The following is a 22,908-nucleotide window of genomic DNA, read 5'->3' on the forward strand; positions in this document are numbered from 1 at the left end:
CTTCATAATATTTTTTTTCCAACACCATTTGATAAAAGCATTAAGTTTTCCATCTATCCAAAAAGATTGCCGATGTATTGAAAGATACTCAAAAGTAAGAATGACGTGGACTTATTTTGACCAGTGACAGTGAGACTTTCTCAATTATCTGTATTCTCGTGTTGAATTTGTGCTGCTTCAATTCCGGGGTTTCTGCTCATCCAGCTTCATCATATCTGTTATGATATCCTCTGACAATCCAAGCGTGACACTCCTATAGTGAGTTGTCACCCAATTCACACTGTGACCTTTTAAGAATAGGTTCAGCGTGCAAGGTGTCAGACATACGAGTACGAACACACGCCATCAAAGTCAATATTCTGACAAATTCATTTCTGCCCCCCCCCCCCAGTCGTCATGTCTCATTATCGTTTTTCATTTAATTTACACCCTCTGCGCACCCGACTTTAACAGTATCTTGAATTCTGTTTCATGTGTCTCTTTGTTGGCGGCGTGGCTGGGAGTGTTACGCAGAGAATTACTCAGTGTGTTTTTCCAAGCGCTGATGAGTTTAAAGTTTCAGTATTTTGCTTGTCTTTAGTACCAACACCAGGGTCGAATTTCATAGTGCTGCTTGAGCAGACAATTTTGGTTAACAATTTATATCCTGCTTAGCAGAACTGAGCAGGATACCAGTCACAAATTTGACATGTGACATGGTAATGTGACTGGTAACCATAATCTGGTGAGCATAATGTTGCTGCGCTAAGTTTTTTGGTGCTTAAAGGAGCACGTTGCCTTGGATCGGACGAGTTGGTCAAAACAAAAGCGTTTGTAACCGTTTTGTATATAATGCATATGGTTGGAAAGATGTTTTAAAAGTAGAATACAGTGATCCCCACAAGTTTGCCTCGAAATTGCGTGGTTTTCCTTCTACTGTGCGAACTAACACGGTCGGCCATTTATGGGAGTCAAAATTTTGACCCCCATAAATGGCCGACGTGTTAGTTGACGAGGTAAAAGGAAAACCACGCAATTTCGAGGCATGTTTGTGTGGATCATTGTATTCTACTTTTACAACATATTTTTACCCATATGCATTTAATAAAAAACGGTTACAACGCTTTTCAAAGACCAGCTCGATCGATCCAAGGCAACGTGTTCCTTTAAAGCAGCTCTATGAACTGGCAGTATTTCCAGCTGTTACTTTTATTTTCAGCATGGGTAATCATGGCTATTCAGTGACAAGGCTGTTACAGCTTTGACAAATTCATTAATAAACAACCAACAATGGAAACAGCTTATATGGCTAATGCCATAATGTATACATGTAAGATCTTTGGGTTATTGCAGGGTTTTCAAAGATGCACCAGCTTGTTTCCTTTAAAGGCACTGGACACTTTTGGTAATTACTCAAAATAGCTTTAAAGCATTAAGGATAAGTGATAGCCTATAACACTGTGAGAAATGGCTCCCTCTGAAGGAACGTAGTTTGTGAGAAAGAGTTAATTCCTCATTCAAATAATAAAAGACTCCAGCAGCTGAAGCCTTTTATTATGCATCTGAACGTACACAAAGTAATGCATCAAGGGTGTTTTTCTTCTTTATTATTTGGCAAATTTGATGACCACATGCGACAAGGGTGTTTTTTCTTTCATTATTATCTCACAACTTTGACAACCAATTGAGCCCAAACTTTCACAGGTTTGTTATTTTATGCATTGGAACACCAAATGAGAATGTTGGTCATTGACAATTACCAAATAAGTCTGGTGCCTTTAAGACTGTTTTTCAAATTGGCTTCCGTCCAGTGACAGATCATAACAGATTTGTGCCTGTTATCAGGGACCTTTACCATTTGTAGACCCCATCCTCGTCTTGTTTAAATGAGCTTTCCTTCTGTTGTTACCATGGCAATAGCCTGATATTGAATGAGCTATAATTGGTGGCAGTGTCCTGTCTCTGGAGATAGTAATCACCCGTGATGTTCCATTAGTTGATTATTCGTAAAATTGTCTTCCAATTGATTCTTGGCGTAGTGGCCATGCCCTGGCCTACCCACCGTTCAATGTATTGTAGACTCACACCAGTCAAATAGCCAGTCTGTCTAGCGCCAATCGGTTATTGGATTACTAATAGTTTTCAAGTTATTACGTTTTCTTTTTATGCAAGAAAGAGCGTCAGAATTCAAAACAAAAGAACATCTGGCGGTTGTAGATTTCAAAACCTTGGGTTGAATTTCTTAGAGCTTCAAAAGCTTCATAAATGGCTTAACATGATACCCTTATTTGATGTTGTATTGAACAGGAGCTTGTTCTCTAAGTCCTGATTTTAGTTTTTTTCTCAAAATCTTTGTTGGTCTTCATATTTTCTTACAAGAGGTAAAGCAGTCTCCAAAAGGATAAAGAATGTTTTGCCACATTGTGTCCAAACCTGTAGTTTTGTATTTCAGGGGATACACAGAGTCTGTAAACCTCCTGAAGTGTAACTTCTAGAGGTTCTGGGTCTTGCATAAGGGGGAACCAAGGACCACAACTCATTTTTCAGAACATTTCACATTCGTCAATTCTTGTCCCTAGTACACTTTATCAGCCAGGGTCTAATTTCACCACAATGTTCTTTGCTTACGGCACCTGTCCTGTAAAGCACTTAACTTTAAGCAGTAAGTGTGGTAAGCACAGCCATTGAACCTAGCCCAGAAGATTGCAATGTCCCTTGCTCCTGACTACTTTTTCTTAGCAATTTTGAAAAGAAATGTTTCCTACGAAGACATCCGAACAGATGGAAACACATCTTTAAGTTTCCCGGACATTTCTGAAAACTTACTTTGTGAGCATCTTACCCACTTTTAATAATTATTGGCTGTCAAATTCTGTCACAAATCTGTTGCTTAATTTTATGACTTGTTATTTTGACACATTCTCGATAATTGTGAACCAAACCCCAAGGAACAATTTCACTTCAAGCTTCAGTATAACAGCCTTTTTTACATCACTTTGTGCGAAAAGGCTTAATTTAAAGTTACCAATAACCGCGCTTCGTTTTCTGAAGAAGGGATAACACTTTAGGTAAATATTCATTGAAAATTCCACCGTGGTGAGTCTTCAACTTGCTGTATATTCTCCTGCGTCAGGAGAACTTAATTATTTAAAACAGTTCAGGGAAAAACAATTCTCGTTCACCGGTGGCTATTTTTTTTTCGCCGCATGTTTCTTCCTTTTTTCTTCGACAGCAATTCTGATTACCAGTACCCTTTGTAGTAATTGCATAGATTATCCAAAGCTATTGGTTCATTATTAATGCATTTGTACCAGATTTCCCGTAGGAAATGTTCAGAAAACAGACCTGAAACAGACCTGATTGACCTGTGACTTCAATTTGAGAGATTTGCAGTTGCTCGTTTTGTATCAGATACTTTGATCCTATTTGTCCCAAGCAAGAAGTTGCTCTGATTTATCTTGGAGATAGAGTCTGTGTCTATTTGGCGGTGTTCGTATTTTATTAACCAGCTTGGAACTTCATTCTGAAACTTTATTCTTCAAAAAGACAAGAAAACATGTTTATGAGAGAATCAGACACTTTGGAAAGTGGGTGATTCGAACATGCAATTGAAGACAACACCTGGGCCCAAATCCATAAAGCTGTTTAGCAGAACATACTGCTTTAGAAAATTCTTTGCTAAGCAAAAATTGAATGGGACACAACATTGCAAACTTATTGTAATTTTGGCTGTTAACCAGTGTTTCCGCTAAGCAATACTTCTCTGTGCTTAGCATTTTGTTGTGATTACAGGCTAAATGAAATTGTGCCCAAGGTCCAAATGTCATGGCAGTGCTTAAATAACATTCTCTGATACTGTAGGACCCTTTAAAGTCTGTATTTCCATAGGCAGGACATAATTCCGTGGTAAGCACATAATTCCGCGGTAAGCAGTCCCATGAAATTTGGCCCTGGTTTATGGAGGCATGGTCCCCACAGAAATCCAAAACTGTGGCATGGAAGACTCGTCACACTACATCTCGTGGAAGTGTCGTGGCCGAGCGGTAAAGAGCACCGAATTCAAACTCTGGTGTTTCTGATCAGCAGAGTGTGGGTTCCAATCCCCAGCCGTGACACTTGTGTCCTTAAGCAAGACACATAACCATTGCTTCGTCCTTCGGATGGGACGTAAAGCCGTTGGTCCCATGTGTTGTGTAAGCGCATGTAAAAGAACCCAGTGCACTTATCGTAAAGAGAAGGGGTTCGCCCCGGTGTTCCTGGCTGGATTTGCAGCATATTGCGCCACAGCACCTTGTAAACTATTACATGGTGCTGAAGGATTAGGTCTTACATGTATATCTCAAACTTCGTACCACTCCTTGCAGTAATAATACCTGGCGCTTTGTATCCTTTGGCGTGTTATAAATACGGTTATTATTATCTCTCCTCAAACCTGTCATCTGCTGAGAAAATGGTTCACATCGAAGCTCTCCATAATGCCTTGAAAAGGTTTTATATTGGGATCTTGCCCCCATTTACTAGATAGATTATTACATGGATGTTGATCTGTTCTCACTGGGCTACTACACAACAGGTGTATAAAGCTGGGTTGTACTGTGAGTGCAAAGTGTACTAAAGGTAACACTTTTGTGCCAGGGCTCTTGTATCTACCCACTCCTGTACTTTAAGGGCATTATGACCTCGTAATCGTTTGATCCACTTACACACACCCATCACTCAACTCTAAGGAATACCTTCTCAACTGTGGTCAGGGAAACACCACAACTGCAAAATGTCTCTCAGAGAAATACCACAACTGGAAAATGCCTGTTACCATTATACATTAGGGCCACTGACTAGGAACAAAATTGCAACACTTCATCCATTTCTTTTATTATATCTTACCTTTTGAGTTATTATAAGGCTGTCCAAAGAATTGCAATGGCTTCTGTTGTGACTCGCTTACTTTTTCGGTCAGAGTCGGTCAGAGTCAAAATCATAGTCGCTCATAGTCAGTCAGAAATACAGACCTACCAAGTCTCACGCATTAGGCGTGAGACTCACGCATTAGGGGTCTGCCTCACGCTCTCACGCGCCGCAACCATTTTCTCACGCATTGGGGCCAGACCGGAGAAAAAATAAAAAATAACGACAATGCATTGCCATATTGCACACGTGTGTAAAAAAAAAAAAAAAGTTTGACAAATCTCATGCATAGCTGGCCTCTGAACTTGGCATCTCTGGAAATACTCACTCAAAGCATGCTCAAAGTTAATGCCATATTCACTTACATAGAGTCAAAGCAAGGTTCCTGTACAAGCTTACATTTCTTCACTTACCAAAGAGACATCGCTGTGCCCCTTCAATAGCGAGGTTCAAGTTTTGCAAAGTGCTATTCAAAAAGTATTCGTTGCTACTAAAAAAATCACCATTTGCTACCCAATATGAGCATTCAGTGTGCACAAAACACGTTCACTGGCTAACTATTTTGCCATGTGAAATAGAAGATGTGAAATAGCTGGACCAAATCGTTCGCTGCTACTGTATGACAACTAGGAGTTAAATTAATTTGTTTGTTTCATTTTGCAGACCACAATCGTATTCATGCAGCAGATGTTCTTCATGCTGTTTACTACATGTCAACACAGCAGATTCCTGGCTTCAGACAAGTCAATCCTGAAGACTTGGATCCCCATGCAAGGAAGGGAAGCGGTAAGATTTCAAGAAATATCGCTGACTCATAATAATTCTTGTTCTTGTATAGCGCATTATACAAAAACTTATCAAAACACTTTTCATTATTGCCAAGGGGTCACCTTCACAGCGCTGCTTAACTATAAGAAAATGTTTTTCTAAGCGTAATCATATTTCTCACGTTATAGGTTCTCAGGCAGCCAGCTTCGGTGTTAACCAGGGGTTTTACATTCTTTCATCATTCATTCATAAATACCTCAGACAGTTTCGCTATTCCTATTGGTGGAGAGCGCGTCACGTGGGTGTGTATAAATCTGTGTTCATGACCGGTAAAAAGTGTTAATTCATGGGTGTGACACGCGACCTTGCACCTGTTCTTATAAGACAGTTTCTTCATTCCTATTGGTCGAGAGCAACGGCTGAAACAGTTGTGCCACATCACGCGATACGCGTGACACGCACAGCATTCCCTTATAAGGAGTTGTTTACCCGAGGGCGGCGGAGGGCTTTACCATTTCATAGCTGGAGGGGTGTTGTGTTGAAAGAAATCATTTAACAATTATAACTTTGCATTTATTTTACTTTTTGACCAAAAAGTGATGATGTTTTTGACCGAAAAGGTATTTATGAATGGGAATCAAAGTGTGTTGAATCGGTTTTCAACTAGTGGTTTAAACCCGCCGAGGCCTGGTTCTTTATAAGTTACCTCGACTTCGTCTCGGTAAAATTATCAAGAACCAGGCCTCGTTGGGATTAAACCACTAGTTGAAAACCTCTCCACCACTCATTGATTCCCTTATTTTTATACAGTGAGAAATGGCTGGTTAGGACACCTTTTCCTGCACTTAGGGTTAGCAGTGCTATGAATTGGAAATCGCATAGTAAGCTCTTTTTAATTGAGCCCTGGTCATGGGGCCAATAACATTCCTATAATCTGGTAATCTTACTCAACTCCCTGTGGAGTATACAGCCTTGGGCTGCCATGGTGCTCAGAAGGCTTTTTCATACACAATATCAACCTCTACCCTCACAGGTATCCATTTATACCCCCGGGTGAAGAGAAGCAATTATAGTAAAGCATCTTGCTCTCAAGGACACAAGTGTCATGAAAGGGATTTGAACCCACACTCCGATGACTTAACCACTAGAACTTGAATTTGATCCTCTAAACCACCATGATAACCTGTACACAGGAATCCATGAACATTTATGGCAGACTTTCCACTGTACTGAACAGACACAAGGAAGTTGAGAGAGAGAAAACAATTATATTTGGTAATGCAATCGACTGTGCAATTTTTGTGTGTATATGGAAATTGAGAAAAACAAGTCAAACGAAGGCTAATTTTTTATTGAATCAAAAATTCATTTTAAATTCTATAAATAGAAAAATCTCCACTAGCGTTGAAATGTCAGGGCATTTTTGCAAGAAATTGTTTTTATTTTTATTTTTCCCTTCAGTTTTTTTTATTCTTGATTAAACACAAATAACCCGAAACTGTGTTCAAGTCTTGTCCTTTTTTGATTTAAATTTTTTTTTTTACTTTCATACTTTTATCGCACAGTTTTAGTGTCCACACATAAAAGCTACATTATACGTTACAGGCAGTGGACACTGTTGGTAATTACTCAAAATAATTATTATCATAAAACCTTTCTTGATTACGAGTAATGGGGAGCTGTTGATAGTATAAAACTTTGTGAGAAACAGCTCCCTCTGAAGTAATGTAGTTTTCGAGAAAGAAGTAATTTTCCTTGAATTTGATTTTGAGACCTAAGATTTAGAATTTGAGGTCTGGAAATCAAGCATCTAAAAGCACACAACTTTGCGTGACCATGGGGCGACAAGGGTGTTTTTTTATTTTTATTAATATTTAATTTTCACAGGTTTGTTATTTTAAGCATACGTTGAGATACACCAACTGAGAAGACTAGTCTTTGACAGTTACCAATAGTGTCCTGGGTCTTTAAAAGTTATTTGAAGAAACAGAATTAGCACATGTACAGCTTAATATGGTTCCCGAAGATTAAATCCCCTTTGAGAGGTGCACAGTCTGTTCATAGATATTTTTCAAATTTATTGGTTATCTTGTACAAACATGACCTACTTGTCATACATTAATCAAGAAACTATTTTTAATTGTAATTAGTGAATGCAATCACTAATATCATTCTTTTGTGTATTTTCAAATTGAATGTAAAGCCCTACAACCCTTGGGAAAAGCGCTATAAGTGACAGTTAATAATGATAATAGTAATAAAATAATACTGGTTCACCATGTGCTGAAATTTATTCTGACTAGTCGTTCTTATTTGAAGGGAATTCATACTTGCAGGCATTTGCAATCTTCTTTAAATCACTAACTTATGCTGTCAGATTTAATATATATTTGTTAATGCAGCTCTATCCACAAATATCAGGTTTTTCCAGTCTGCAATCCTAGGGTAGGGGTATTTACTCATCATTACTCAAATTCCTGTCGAACCCTGGGTAACCCCCCCCCCCCCCCCGACCCCCTTACCCAAAAGAAAATCATCTCTGCAGACGTTGGTGATTATGCTCAGGATCCGATTTGGCCAAAAGGAAAAGCTTGACCTCTCAAGGCTGAAGTAGGTTAGAGCTCATGGTTGTGTTGGTGACACATCCATTAGTAAATAAGGAATGACGTTGGAGGGTGTGTGTCAAAGTTCGTAGGTCAAGCTGTGCAACCGCTTGTCGTAGTAATGCTGCGGATGGCCAGAACTCTCGAATTATCACATTTTATCAGATTGACAGAGCTCGTAGGTGAATCAGTTTTCCTCTGAATCTAGGATGTTATAATTATATTAATATGTCTTATAAAGCGCACATCTGCTGATATTTCATTTCAGATACATTTATTTTATGTCAACATCAATCAATACATAGTGTAATAATACTGTTCAGAAAGCATACATGTACATGTATAAAAACTTGTACAAATGAAAAACTTGATCCAGTTAATGAATAATAAATAGATAGTTGGAGGTACTTGAACAGACCGAAATATTCTAAGACAGGTTTTAGATTTTTGTTAATTGTAAGGCCAAATTTATATAGCACCTAAGAATTTTACTGTTTTGTCGTTACAGACGATAGTGATGGTTTTTCATCTCATCACACCCCAACGGTAACCCCACGTGCAAGTATCTGCAATGACTCAAGCTATGGTATCTTAGCCGGTAACCTGCCGGCATTAGAACTAATGGCGTTGTACACAGCATCGGCTATGCATGACTACGACCACCCTGGAAGGACTAATGCATTCTTGGTAGCAACAAGTGCGCCTCAGGTAGGTTACCAGCGCAAACCTCTGATTAAGTAGGATTTGAAACTTTGCGGGAATACGCTATGGAAAGGTTTGCGGTAACACCATGTAATGACTATCTTTAATGAGTCAGAGTCTTCTTTTCTCCAGAAGATGATCAGAGTATACTGATTGAAACGTCGCGTTGAAAGCAACGGCTCTTTTCAGAACCACCCCAACTCATTAGAGATAGTCATTACATGGTGTTACCGCAAGCCTCTCATTCATTTACATATAATCTGAGAATCTGATACAAAAGGCTGTGTGATTTATTTGGGAATTGTAGTTTTTCAGGTTAGATTCGAAAAACATGGGCCCAGTTTCATGGCTCTGCTTACCATAAGCAAAGAATCCGCACTTACTGAAGCTGGAAATAATGTACCTTTATTGGTTAGCTGAGAGTTTTTGTTGCTAGGCATCACCATTCTTTGCTTACTGTGCAAGCATAAATTATCTGCGCTGGCTGTTTAAGCAAAGAACATTTCGTAACTTGGGAGCATACGCACCTTACTAACTCTTGACTTAAGCGCATAATTCCTTGCTTTTGTAAGCGCTAATTCTTTGCTTATAGTAAGCGGAGCCATGAAATTGGGACCAGATATTATTATTCTGAACTGACACTATTGCTCCCTCCGTAAAGAGTATATGAATGTATTCAGTATTTACCAATGATATTGCATCTGCTATCATTCACTATAGCTCTGTGTGGCATGAACTTTTATGAGTAAAATGTCATGTGGATATTCGCCTGCCATCAAGATATATTCATGAACATGCACCATATTGACTGCACCTCTCATCTCTATTGAATATTGTTCAGATTAGTTTACACTTTCCCCATCCAAACATCAATAGAAATCTAAACGGAGGACAATGAAACTTGAAAACGCTGACCTTTTCTACTAAAGAGCTGTTCGTCTGCAGAACCCGTAGACTTCCACTACTTCCGTTATATAAAAGGGTCAATCATAAAGTGTATGTTTCATCCATAACCGTTACGGCTGGATCATACAATGTCAATGTAGGTTGAGTACATGTACTTTTTAATTTTTTATTATTTGTGGCGTGTCTAAGGGCATCGGATTCAAGCTCCGGTGTTTCTGATCAGCAGAGTGCGGGTTCGAGTCTCAGTCTTGACACTTAACCATGAGTGCTTTGTAAAATTTGCGTGGTTGTATTTCCTCAAGATATGCTCTACAACCGCTCCGTACAAAACTATGCTTACAAGGATATACATACCAGCCAAGTTACAGTGTCACATGTGCAAATCTGTGACTGGTACTCCTGCTAATTTCTGCTAAGCAACACATTTTTTAGATGATGTTTGGCCAATATTTTAAGCGCCCATGAAATAATTTAAGGCAGTGGACACTATTGGTAATTACTCAAAATATTGATTAGCATAAAACCTTACTTGGTCACGAGACATTGTGAGAAACGGCTCCCTCTGTGAGAAACGGCTCCCTCTGAAGTGGGAAAGAAACTGTTTTCTGCGAATTTGATTTCAAGACCTCGGATTTAGAATTTGAGGTCTCGAAATCAAGCATCTGAAAGCACACAACTTCGTGTGCCAAGGGTGTTTTTTTCTTTCATTATTATCTCGCAACTTCGCTGACCAATTGAGCTCAAATTTTCACAGGTTTCATGCATATGTTGAGATACACCAAGTGAGAAGACTGGTCTTTGACAATTACCAAATAGTGTCCAGGATCTTTAAGTAACGGTCGTTAATGCATGTTGTACAATGTATCTCCTCAGGCTATACTCTACAATGACCGCTCCGTCTTGGAGAACCACCACGCTGCATCCTCCTGGAGTCTCCTCCTCTCCAAGCCAGAGTACAACTTCCTGTCATGTCTGGAGGATGCCGAGTTCCGACGTTTCCGATTCCTCGTCGTCGAGTTCATCCTAGCCACCGATCTCAAGAGGCATTTTGACTTTCTGGTGGAATTTAATGCCAAGGTAATCAGGATTGCGTCAAATGTTGCGATGCGACTGGGTCCATAATCCAATTGTGAAGGCCTGAATGATGCAGTGCGAGGCATACTGTGCGCACACCCGCTACCCCCCGAGGCCATATTAGGCTACCCAATGTCTTACGATGAAACATTATGTGCGAGTAGTCGTGTGTTAATGTTTCACGCTTGCCATTTTTTGACTGGCACTCTCGACTGGTGTTACAAATGTACCGTGTGTGAAAAAGATCAGGTTCAACCGGCGTGCTCAAAAATCTCCCATTTTCCAGATGCATGTCAACTAAAAAGTACATGTACTGGTCTTGTAGGTTCATGCATGTCGGCCTATTATCAGAAAACAGTGCAACGGTCTCAACTACTATCCCATCAAATCTTTTCCATTCAAGTCGTATCCCATAATTATAAGACTAATAAACTTATTGATTCAGTGGTTTGAGTTGACAAGGGCTATACTGAAAGGGGGAACCACTCTCTGACATACATGTAGTATGGGCGTAATGCGGCATAAAAAGAGCTATGTGTTTTGCCTAACTTATTCACTTCAAATTGTATTCCATAATTATTAGATTATCCATAAACTTATTGAGTTAGTGGTACATGTATGAGTTGATGAAATAGCTATATACATACATGTAGTTCAAGGGGGGACCACTCTCTGATATAGGATGGGTGTAATGCAGTAAACAAAAAAAAGAGCTATGTATTTTGGCCATTTTATGCGCTTCTGCAAAACTAGAGCCAGTTCATTTCAATGCAAAGATTCACATCCCCCATACCAACCAACCTATGATATGCTTCTATATTCACGCACTTATGCAAAGAAATGCTCAACCCGAGTTCATCAAATGTTTTCTTAAAGTCAGCGCTATTTACCAAGCAATTACCACCCACTACTGAGGTTTCACTCCCCCATGAAATACACAAGCGATTTGATTTCTAGCGTCATTCAGCGGAATATTTTAGCAAAGGATGCTCATGTTGTTGCTTCCCTGTTTCGTTAAACCCTAATTGCTTCATGCAGCTTTTCACATTGGAAACAAATTCATTGACTTAAGTGGGACTTGAATCTCTGACCTTTCTTGGACCCTTTTTAACTAATGAGTAAACTTCCAAATGTCAAAGTGAGTCCCCTAGCTCTTTTATTCAAGGAGGATGTTATATCACTGACAGAAATTGGGCCTAAGCTTGGGCGATATCACGATATTATCGAATATCGCGATATTAGTTTGGAAATGAATTCGATATCGGATCGATTTGGTTTTAATCGAAATATTGATATATCGCGATATATTGATATTTCAATTAAGTATCGCAATATCACAATGTTTTTCCTAGCTGAGACATCTTGCACCCCATAGGTTTGGAGTAAACATGGTAAAACCAGAAGAATAGGTCATTAGAACACCTCTCTTATGCTATGACTGTCTCTTCTACAACTTTCACTTGGAGTTTGAAGACTGATAATGTCAAATTTAATTAATCACGATTATATCGCGATATAATGTCGGCGATATATCGTGAATAAAATAAATCGATATCGCCCAAGCTTAATTGGGCCTCGCTCAACATCCATATCAACAAAAAATCCCATCGAGAGAAACAAATGAAGAGAAAACTGAGATGATGTTTCAGTTTCAGAAAAAAAGCCACAGATCTAGAATTTGCGTAACATTAGGTCTCAGTTAGTTTGCAACATGGCCACTCAGAAAAATTAGCAATTAACTCATCGGATAAGCAAGTGCTCCCCCCCCCTCCCACAGGATTGTTTGAAACAAGGGAGATGGGGGGAAAACATTTTGGAAGTTTTGCCCTACCATGCTAAATTGAAAGTGCCATCTGGGGCGTTCTAATGTTTTGTCAATTTGATCTGAATGGGAAAACATTTTTTACATGTTCTATAAGTTCCTTAGTTGCAATTTCTTAGCTGTATTAGTCAAAAGAGTGTTTAATTAAAAATAATAATAAGTTTTACAAAAATTAATCCAACTTCACAAATGAATGTTTTTGTTTTCGCCAAACAATTACTTTGCAGACCACTCCTGATCAATGAACTCTATTTCCCAGGAGCTCAAAAAAATATATGTTCAAAACCAATTTGATGAAATCTATGCAATGTGCACAAACGACCTCGTAGTCCTGAGCCAGCCAACAAACTTATACCAATATGTTTCTTCTACACATTGAGGACTTACCTGATAATGTCATTTTTCATCTCAAGGTAAATGATGTAGAAGCATCGGGCATCAACTGGGCATCAGAAGGAGACCGTCTTCTTGTCAGTCAAATGTGCATCAAGCTCGCGGACATTGCTGGCCCTACCAAGACCTTTGATCTTCACTTTAGCTGGACAATGGGTATCTCTGAGGAATTTTATGAGCAGGTAATGTACAAGGTCCCCTGCTTAAGGGTAGGGTTGTGCCGTGTTGTAGCTGAGCGGTATAGTTTGGGCCCAAATTGTAGTGTTGTTACAAGCGACTGTGTGTAGGTTCGAATCTCGGTCATGACACTTGTGCCCTTGATCAGAGAAAGGCGCTTAAACATAATTGCTTCTTAAAAAGTTGGGATGGAAGTACTTTCTGCTCTACCAGCCAGGCTCCTAGTGGATGATACCCATGCATACATCATTACTGACTGTAAAGGGGTAACCTTGTGGAAGTGTCGTGGCGGAGCGGTTAAGAGCACCGAATTCAAACTCTGGTGTTTCTGATTGGCAGAGTGTGGGTTCAAATTCCCAGCTGTGACACTTGTGTCCTTAAGCAAAACACTTAACCATTGCTTTGTCCTTCGGATGCGACGTAAAAAAATTGGTCCCATGTGTTGTGTAAACGCATGTAAAAGAACCCAGTACACTTATCGAAAAGGGAAGGGGTTCACCCAGTGTTCCTGGCTGGATTGGCAGCATAGTGCGCCACAGCACCTTGTAAATCCTTACATGGTGCTAAGGATTAGGTCTTAAATCTCAAACTTCGTCCCACTCCTTGCAGTTATTATACCTGGCGCTTTGTATCCTTTGGCAAAAAGCGCGTTATAAATATGGTTATTATTAGTACGATTACCCTGTTTCCAGAGATGTGTTCTCGATGTCAAGTCTAATTCCAAGACCAGAGTGAGCTTGGTGAAATTCAAATTGTGGTCATGAGTCACAAAAGGTTGACTCTGAGTTAATGAAACCCTGAAACTTGCGTATAAATCAACATTACGTAGTTGACAAAACCAAACGGTGACCCAACCTTTAAGCTGTTTCCTTATTCTATCTTAGATGAAAGTACCACAAATCAACCAATGGCTTAGCTAATTTCCCCCATCTACTCTTTCCCACAGTTGGTCTATTTCACCATAACACCTTATGCATTGACATCATTCAACTGCTATCTTGGAGATAAACTGATGATGAAACAATGGAAATGCACATATTTGTATGCGCCATGCAAGGGATTGACCAAAGAACAATTGGCCTTTTGACCTCTAGGCGAGGGTGTCTTTTTAAATGACGTCACTGGCATAAGGTCTTTTTAAGTGATCCGACTTTTATCAAAGTAGAAAGTAATCACTTGAGATTTTTGTTTGTCTTGTAGGGTGATGACGAGAGAAAACTTGGCCTTCCCGTTTCACCCTACATGGACCGAGGTGCTCCTCAATTAGCTAAACTCCAAGAAGGTTTCATCAATCATCTTGTTGGACCTCTCTGTAACGCCTACGGATCGGCCGGTTTACTCCCAGGAAGATGGGTGGATGAAGATGAAAATGAAGGTAAAAAGCCTGGATCATACTTCCTGTGAATGCGATACAAATTATTTTGATGTCACATGGCTGTTTACAGCGAATGTTTCGCGGGAGTTGACACAAGTCAACTGATGGGAACTATTCGTTGCGAACTTCTGGTGTAAAAAATCGTTTCGCATTTGCAGGACGTATGAACAGGGCTTAATGTAGATTGATTGAGCAGGGGCTTTGTCTTCATGATCGAAACAGGCTTGTGGCTGTACATGTAATTATGAACTCTCACCAGTGCTCGATTTCGAAGAGCTGCTTAAAGGCTGAGTCACATGGAAGCAATAACAAAAACAATAACGATCTCGACGCAAAGAGAATGCATTCTATTGGTTGAATGAGCGTGTGCGTCTTCTGCGTAGAGTAATTCAACCAAAATAGAATGCAATCTCTTTGCGTCGTGATCGTGATTGTTTTGCTGCAGTGTGACTTGGCCTTAAGTAGAAAAAACTGTTAAAAAAAGTCTGCTCAGCAAAAATAAGCAGGCTATCAGCAACAGATAGTACATGTTAGTTAGTATTTTGGTTGGTAAACTTATTCTGGTAGGCGTATTTTGTTGTGCTTAGCTACTTTTTTATGTTCAGCAGAAAAAAAGGTAACTGGCCAAATACCATTTCAAATGTACCATTTGTAAAATTGGTATCCTTCTCCTTTTTATTTAGCAGGAAATTGCTCAAAACTATTTTAGCATGTACAACGGGACTAAGCACCTCTCCTGAAAACATTGCTGTGTGATTTTCACTTTTTATTCTCAAAAAAATTGCTACTAATGAAGCTGAAACTGCCATAGGTAAATTGTATTACATACATCTTCATTCACAAGGAGTACAGATTCATGTCATGGCCAAAAACTTGATCTACAAAAGGTTTCAAAACCCATTAAGTCACACTTTCAATAGTTGAGTTGAGGCCGTTCAGAAAAAAGAACAAAGTTGACTTTGAGAATTGCAAACTGAACTTAAGGTGGAAACCATATTTTAGTCCATGGAGTGAACAACTTTAGCCACTGTTAGTTTTTAGCTTTTAAAGCTAATGCCTACTTCTTTTTCGAGTCTCCTTCTTGAGCAGACGCATGAGGATCTATTTTTTCACCAGAACGACGCCAAAGTGGAACAAAACGTATTTTGATTACCCACCTCCCCTTAGAAAAACAGGAACTAGGCCACTCCATGTAAACACGCTCAATTGACATACAGCAGGCTCTTTGATTTGGTGCTCGGTAAAATCTCCATTGGGAGAAATCGGTCATTCCTATGGCAACCATTCCATGTACTCAATGAACAAGGTTAAATAATCACCTTTGATTTATCCAATTTTGTTGTATCCATGGTCACCTATAACTGAACTTAGTAACCAGCATGTATTACTCTCCTGCGGCATGTTTAAAGGTAATATATGGGATTGGTAGGGATTCAAATCATTACTCCTTGTTAGTCTGAAAGCTTACTGATTATGAAGTCCATAATGTAGATGTGGAACTTTTTTTTCTGTGAAACATCTCCCTCTGAAATGATGTCATATTGGGGAAAACTGTATCTGAAAGCCTAAACAAATAGAAGAAAAAAAATAGTTGTTTTTTATGTAAGATTTGAAACTTTGCGTGGTTGAAGTATAAGTAAGAGAGGTTTGCAGTAACACCATGTGATATCCTCTTTTGATGAGTAGTGTTGGTTCTGTCAACAACCCACTGTCAACAACCCACTCTGTTTCAGATCCAACATACTACATGTACATGTACTCATCAAAAGAGATTTTCAAAGAGATGTCAACTACCGATTCTTTTCGGAACCGACACAACTCAAAAGAGATTTTCACATGATGTTACAGCAAACCTCTCTGAGCTGAATTTTGTTGTTACAACCAAAATTAAGGACAATGTAATTACAATCTGAATATGATGTATAGTTTTCACTTTTTCTCCAGACTCACACCAGGGATTAAGGACAAATTTTCACTGGATTGTTATTCATGTATTGACCCCTTGCACACGCTCACCATTTCGGTGGGCAATATATGTAGGTTTACGTGTAAACGCTGTGTCGCCTAAATGCGCACTTAACTAAATAACGCACAGTGACATTGCCCACCAAATGGTGCATCCAAGATTATTCTGATGATGACGTCAGGTGAAATGGTTCAAAATGGTTGATGACGAAAAACATGAGCACTGTCTGGGACTGTTTCATCAGCTCTACCGATCCTGTATAACACCTTTAATTCCTTGTTCGCGGTTACCGGTTGATTGGACCGTTACTAAGGTCTGTGACTCACTGTGTTTTTGATTGACAGGTGAGAAGGCAGAGTCTAAGGAAGAGACGTCACCCCTGGGTCTACTGCTCCATCAAGAGATTAAAGAGGAAGGAGATGACATCGAAGAAGAGGATACATCAAGTGAGGGAGGACCAAGTAAGTTAAAGACACTGGACACTATTGGTAATTGTCAAAGACCCGTCTTCTCACTTGGTGTATCTCCAACATATGCACAAAATAACAATTCTGTAACAATTTGAGCTCAATTGTTCGTCGGAGTTGCAAGATAATAATGAAAGAAAAAACACCCTTATCACACAAAGTTGTGTGCTTTTAGATGCTTGATTTCGAGACCTCAAAATCATATTCTGATGTCTCAAAATCAAATTCGTGGAAAATATACTTCTTTCTCGAAAAAGTAATGTACATTACTTCAGAGAGATCTGTTTCTCACAATGTTCTATACTATCAACAGCTCCCCATTACTCATTACCAAGTAAGTTTTTATGCTACATGTAGCAATTATTTTGAGTAATTACCAAAAGTGTCCACTGCTTTTAAAACCAAGAGAATATATACTAAAAGCAGGCCTTGAATTCTGCTCTTGAAGGGGCACTTCTATGAGAAAAATGTAAATTTGTTTGCGATCTTTGCAAATTGCATCACAGCGAAAGCACAGGGCACCACGACATTATATTGTTGGCGTAGTGGGTTAATTGGAGGGCTGGGAAAGTAACAACCAATGGTTTGACGAATCAGAGAAATTGTAAAGATGTTAAATTTGCACGGGGGATAAAGAATATTCATTTAGGTTTTTACCTACATGTATACACCGATGTGTGTTAGCACTGTTTGCCTGTATTGTGTTGTATTTGCACACATTTGTTTCTCTGCTGCCCTACATGTACACTTACACATTTTACAAAGTTTGATAATTATATTCAAATTATGAGAAGTTTACAGTATTACTTAACTTAGTATCTTAGAATATGAAAGTTTACAATGATTTTTAGATAGTTATATATTAGGAAGTTTAAAGCATGCTTGAAGTAGGACAACAATTAGGTTAGGGTGAAGCAGAGGCTTTTGTGCCTCAACCTATGGACAGACAAACAACATAAAATACTATACAGAAGAAAGAAAACACAAGACTTACCCGAGTTCTGTGAAAAAAAAAATCACAGCCATATTACTCGAGTGGGATTCGAATCCTCGATCAGAGAAGTGTTTGACTGTTTGTTATTTATATCAGAGGGCGAGGGCAAGTGATTGGTAAAGCCTAGCCCAGTACATGTATGTCAAACCCATTTATATTATTTGGTTTAACTCGTACACAAATGTCTGATACATGTAAGCGCTCTATACTTGGACTTGTCAAATTCCTTTGGAAAAAATCCCATCATATTACTAGGCTGGGATTGGAACCCATGAATATAGGATTTGAACTGCATCTAGCTACCAGGCAATCTCGCTGGTTTAGTGGTAAGACAACTGCTCTGGAAACAAAGGTCGTGGGTTCATATCCCATCCAAGTAATATGCCTGTGGATTTTGTTTCACTCACAGGAAACTGGAAATTACTGAGTGCTTAACAAAGATCAATGTATGGGTTAAACCAAATAAAATGTTCTTTATTCCTTATGCAAATGTTACATCTGTTTAATAGACCTTTCTTATGAAATATGCTAATTACATTCACGCATGCATACAGACCTTGTTGGTTGGCAAATGCCATAGAGATGTGCACTAAGCAGACGCACAATGGCATCTGTGCTAAGCCGCCATTAGCAACATATAAAACAGCGCAATGTTGCCAACCAAAATGTTAGTGAATATGCGCTATGTGCACTTTACACGTTTCAGGGGAAGGGTCTATTAATTTGTGTGATTTCTTTATTTGTTTTATTTCTTGCAGTGGAGTCCAAGCTCCGCTTGAAGAGTGGTAAGAACAAGCAGCGGAAGATGGTCAGCATCTTGACCAAGCATCTCAAGGAGAATCACGACCACTGGATCAAAGTCTTAAAGGAAGAGGACGACGCCAAGAGACGGGAAGACAAGAAGGACGGTAAGGATGAAGGCGGGATGGCACCAATTAGAGAAGACTCTGAGGAGAGGAATTCCGACGATAAAGGGGAGGACGATGAGCGGATAGAGGAGGAAGTAGAAGAAGAAGAATTGAAAGAGATTAAAGAAGACTCCAGGGGGTCGGAGGTCAGATTTAGAGCCAGCTCGGATGAAGAACAGGATAGATGAGATTAGGGGATTAGGACATGGATTAACAATGAGGATTAATGTGATTCATTGCAGGAGAGTCGTCCACAAATGCAGACAAAACTTTTGAAATTTACGAAGAAGAATAATCAAAAGGTCCCATCTTTCATATTTAAGATGTGAAAGAAATCTCAGATGTTGGCTTCGGAACCGCTTTCAGTTAAGCGCAATGGCTGTGGACGAAAGTCAGTGTGACTTAACATTTACCATAGAAGAGATGGTATTGACGAGTATTTGATGGTCAGAAATAATCTAGTGTAACCCGCTTAGGGTGGTTCTAAATGTTATATGGAGGGACTAGTTGTACTGTGAAGTTTTATAAAGTGTTGTGGGAGGATAGGGGAATTTTAAGCAACACAAAACATGCAAAGCATTGTCATAATATAACAGTATTGAGTGGCCTGTAAAAAAAAAAGGAATGATAAACTATTGCCAGTTTATTCGTTGTGGAATAATGAAAGCAAGTAACGTCTTGTGTAGTGCTATAAGTTTATATTACACACAAATCTAACCTGCAATTTACTACTGTGCTAACGAGTCTAGTTTTACTTGGTAACCGATTAGTTTTACTTTAAATTAGCTACATTACTCACTAGTGTAACTTGGTAACTAATAAGTGTTAATTAGTTACTTAAAGGTGTTACGTAGTAACCCACTTGTGTTACAATGTACTTCATAACTAAATTGGTGTGACATAGTTACCCTCTAGTGTCTTGGTAACTGCTACGTTACTTGGTAACTATTTAGTGTTACCATGTTACTTGGTAACTTCTTAGAGTTACATGGTTAATGCTAGAAGTTACATGGTAACTACATGTACTAAGTGCTACTGAGTTACCAACTAGTAACAGTTGGTAACTAGCTGTAATATAACTGGTGTTAACATGTTTACCGCAATGACATTATTATGGCTATCATTGGCTCAAACGCACTTATTAAAGACTGTCACCGGTGTAAGTCGACATTGTACATGTACATACCTGTCCTTTTTATTATGGGGACAAAACGCAGATGAATTCAGTTCCAAAAACCATGTACAAATTGTCTGTGTATATATTTTATTATACTTTAAATATAAGTACAACTTAGTTATACATGTAGGAATTATTTTTTAAGATGTGCTGCAATTTTTTGCATTGAAGATGTTTTTTTATTATTATTGTTGTTGTTGTTGTTTTTACTATGCGGGCCTTAAGTATTAGATATGTGATTAAGCAGGACTACATTTTAGCGTGGATGCATTATTGATATTTAGACGAGTAAAAAAAAGAGACTTTGTTGACGCTGCATGATATCAGGGTAGCTATTATTGTATTAGGGTGAGTATAAATATTCATGTTCTGTGGGTCATGAATATTTATTAATTCAAGGTAATTTATGCGCACTTTCTAAAATCATCTGTCAAGATGGGTGTCGGTGGTAGGTGTTTCTAAAGATAAACAAAAACTGGAAACTTGAGGGTGTAGGTTATAACATGTACTTGACTTGGACTAGTTATTACAAGTCCTTAATATTTATTTCAATTGGGCATTTGTTTTAGTAAGTTTTAATCCCTTTTGATTCATACCTCAGTATTTTTTTAGCGAGTTTACCCGCATGACTTGGTGTTAACAATATTGTACAGACTCCTAGTGAGTATAATGCACAGGGAATTACCGTTATAACAGTCTTGCAATCTTAGCTCAATTTGAAGGGTAAATACACATACACATTTAACATCCAAATAGGTTTTAAAATGCCGTTTTGCATGCTCTTTTTCATATGGTTTTCGATTTGTGGTGGTAACATGTGTTTCATCAACTTTTATTAGTAGAATTCAGTTTGGATAAGAACTAGTCTAACATAGGTCAGATAAGAACTAGTCCTGATGCTCAAGTCTGTTGAAGATAGTCCTGCTTAGTTCTGATAAGATCTAGTTCTGCAAAGAACTAGTCCTACTTATTTCTGATCAGAACTATTCTAGCTTATATAAGAACTAGTCCTGCTTAGTTCTGATAAGAATTACTTCTGCAAAGAACTAGTCCTACTTCTGATAAGAACTATTCTAGCTTATAATAACTGGTTCTGGTTCTGGAAAGAACTAGTCATACTTACTTCTGATAAGAACTAGTCGTGCTTAGTTCTGATGAGAAATAGTCCTGCTTATTTCTGATAAGATCTAGTTCTGCAAAGAACTAGTCCTACTTATTTCTGATCACAACTTTTCTAGCTTAATAAGAACTAGTCCTGCTTAGCTCTGATAAGAACTGGTTCTGGTTCTGGAAAGAACTAGTCATACTTACTTCTGATAAGAACTATTCTAGCTTTAGTTCTTATAAGAACTTGTCCTGCTTAGTCCTACTTACTTCTGATAAGAACTATTCTAGCTTAGTTCTGAGAAGAACTAGTCGTGCTTTGGTCTGATAACAGTTGGTCGTGGTTAGTTCTGATAACAAATAGTCCTGCTTAGTTTTGATAATAACTTGAAATTTTTATCTACCTTCACAGAGAAGATTATTGGGGGACTTCTTGTATCTTTACAATCCCTGGGTGATACATATATTCCCCTGCTTTTGTTCAACCACTTTCTTTTTTGTTGTCATAAGAAAATGACATTTATTAAAAGTGATTTGTTTTCCTTTGTATGAAAATTAGGTTCCCTCCGACCAATTCACCCACTGCAAGGAAATCTGGTAATTATTAATTTGTTACAATTGTACGAGTACCACCCATACTGATGGTGCATATTCAGCTTGTATTCAAAACTACAGGCTCCATTCACCTAAAATACACAATTTAAATAGACATGTTCATAATTATTACCAAAATTTTATTAGCTCTAAATTAAGTGTTATCCATCTGGTGGGTTTTCAAAGTCCCTGTTAATTTTTTTCAAGTGACAATTAAAATTAATAAGCAAACAAAAATTAAATTAAAGACAGTTTCTCTAATAACAAATACAGGGTGTTGGTGAGGATTTGAGCTTTAAGTTAGTATCCTTTGTTGACAGAAGCCCCATATGAAATGTAAAGATTCATTACTTTGAACATTATTTTGTATCATGAAAGATCTTTGTTTTTTCATCTCAGGTAGTCACCGTTCTGTTAGTTTTACTCGTTCTGTCTTTTTTCAAATCTTTGAAAAATGACACCCTAAAACCCAGTGTTTTCTTGTAAAGAAACATGTTGTGTTTTTAGTTGCCAAAATGTTCGTCTTTCATTTTTTTAATATAATATAAGTTTAATAAGTTTGAGATTTTATTTAGTTTTATAACATTTTAAAAGCCAATATTGGAATAGTTGTTTATGAATTGGGTATGAAAAACATCGCCACACTCATCTGCTAGATTGTTTTAACAGATTTGTTCATGCTTCAAAACCTAGTGAGTCTTTAAGGCACATGTACATTGTTGGTGATTGTCAAAGACAAGTACCTGCTCTTTATGTGACCAACCGTCGATTTTATCAAACTCTCTCCTAACTTAGGATTAGTCTTAGGACATACGACAAGTTAAATTCTGTATCCGAATATGTTAGGACGCTTTGAACCCATTCTAAGAAAGGACGAGTTACTCGTCCTAACTCGAGATAGGATTAATCCTAACGGATTCAATTCTGTATCCAAATATGTTAGGACGCCTTGAGCCCATTCTAAGAAAGGACGAGTTACTCGTCCTAACTCGAG

At 38.4% G+C, this 22,908-nt stretch overlaps 1 protein-coding gene across 1 annotated transcript in view; it reads left to right on the forward strand.

Moving 5' to 3' along the window:
- LOC139939746 (cGMP-inhibited 3',5'-cyclic phosphodiesterase 3A-like) overlaps positions 1-22,367 on the forward strand; it is a 140,929-nt gene extending 118,562 nt beyond the window's left edge. Inside the window, exons 8-14 of the mRNA XM_071935844.1 lie at positions 5,548-5,670; positions 8,764-8,963; positions 10,737-10,940; positions 13,173-13,334; positions 14,530-14,704; positions 17,015-17,131; positions 18,890-22,367. Coding sequence (XP_071791945.1) covers positions 5,548-5,670; positions 8,764-8,963; positions 10,737-10,940; positions 13,173-13,334; positions 14,530-14,704; positions 17,015-17,131; positions 18,890-19,227 — 1,319 coding nt within the window. The 3' untranslated portion in view covers positions 19,228-22,367. The remainder of the gene's footprint in view (positions 1-5,547; positions 5,671-8,763; positions 8,964-10,736; positions 10,941-13,172; positions 13,335-14,529; positions 14,705-17,014; positions 17,132-18,889) is intronic.
- The last annotated feature ends 541 nt before the right edge of the window (positions 22,368-22,908 follow it).

The sequence above is a fragment of the Asterias amurensis genome, chromosome 7 (assembly GCF_032118995.1).
Source record: "Asterias amurensis chromosome 7, ASM3211899v1".
Lineage (NCBI taxonomy): Eukaryota > Metazoa > Echinodermata > Asteroidea > Forcipulatida > Asteriidae > Asterias > Asterias amurensis.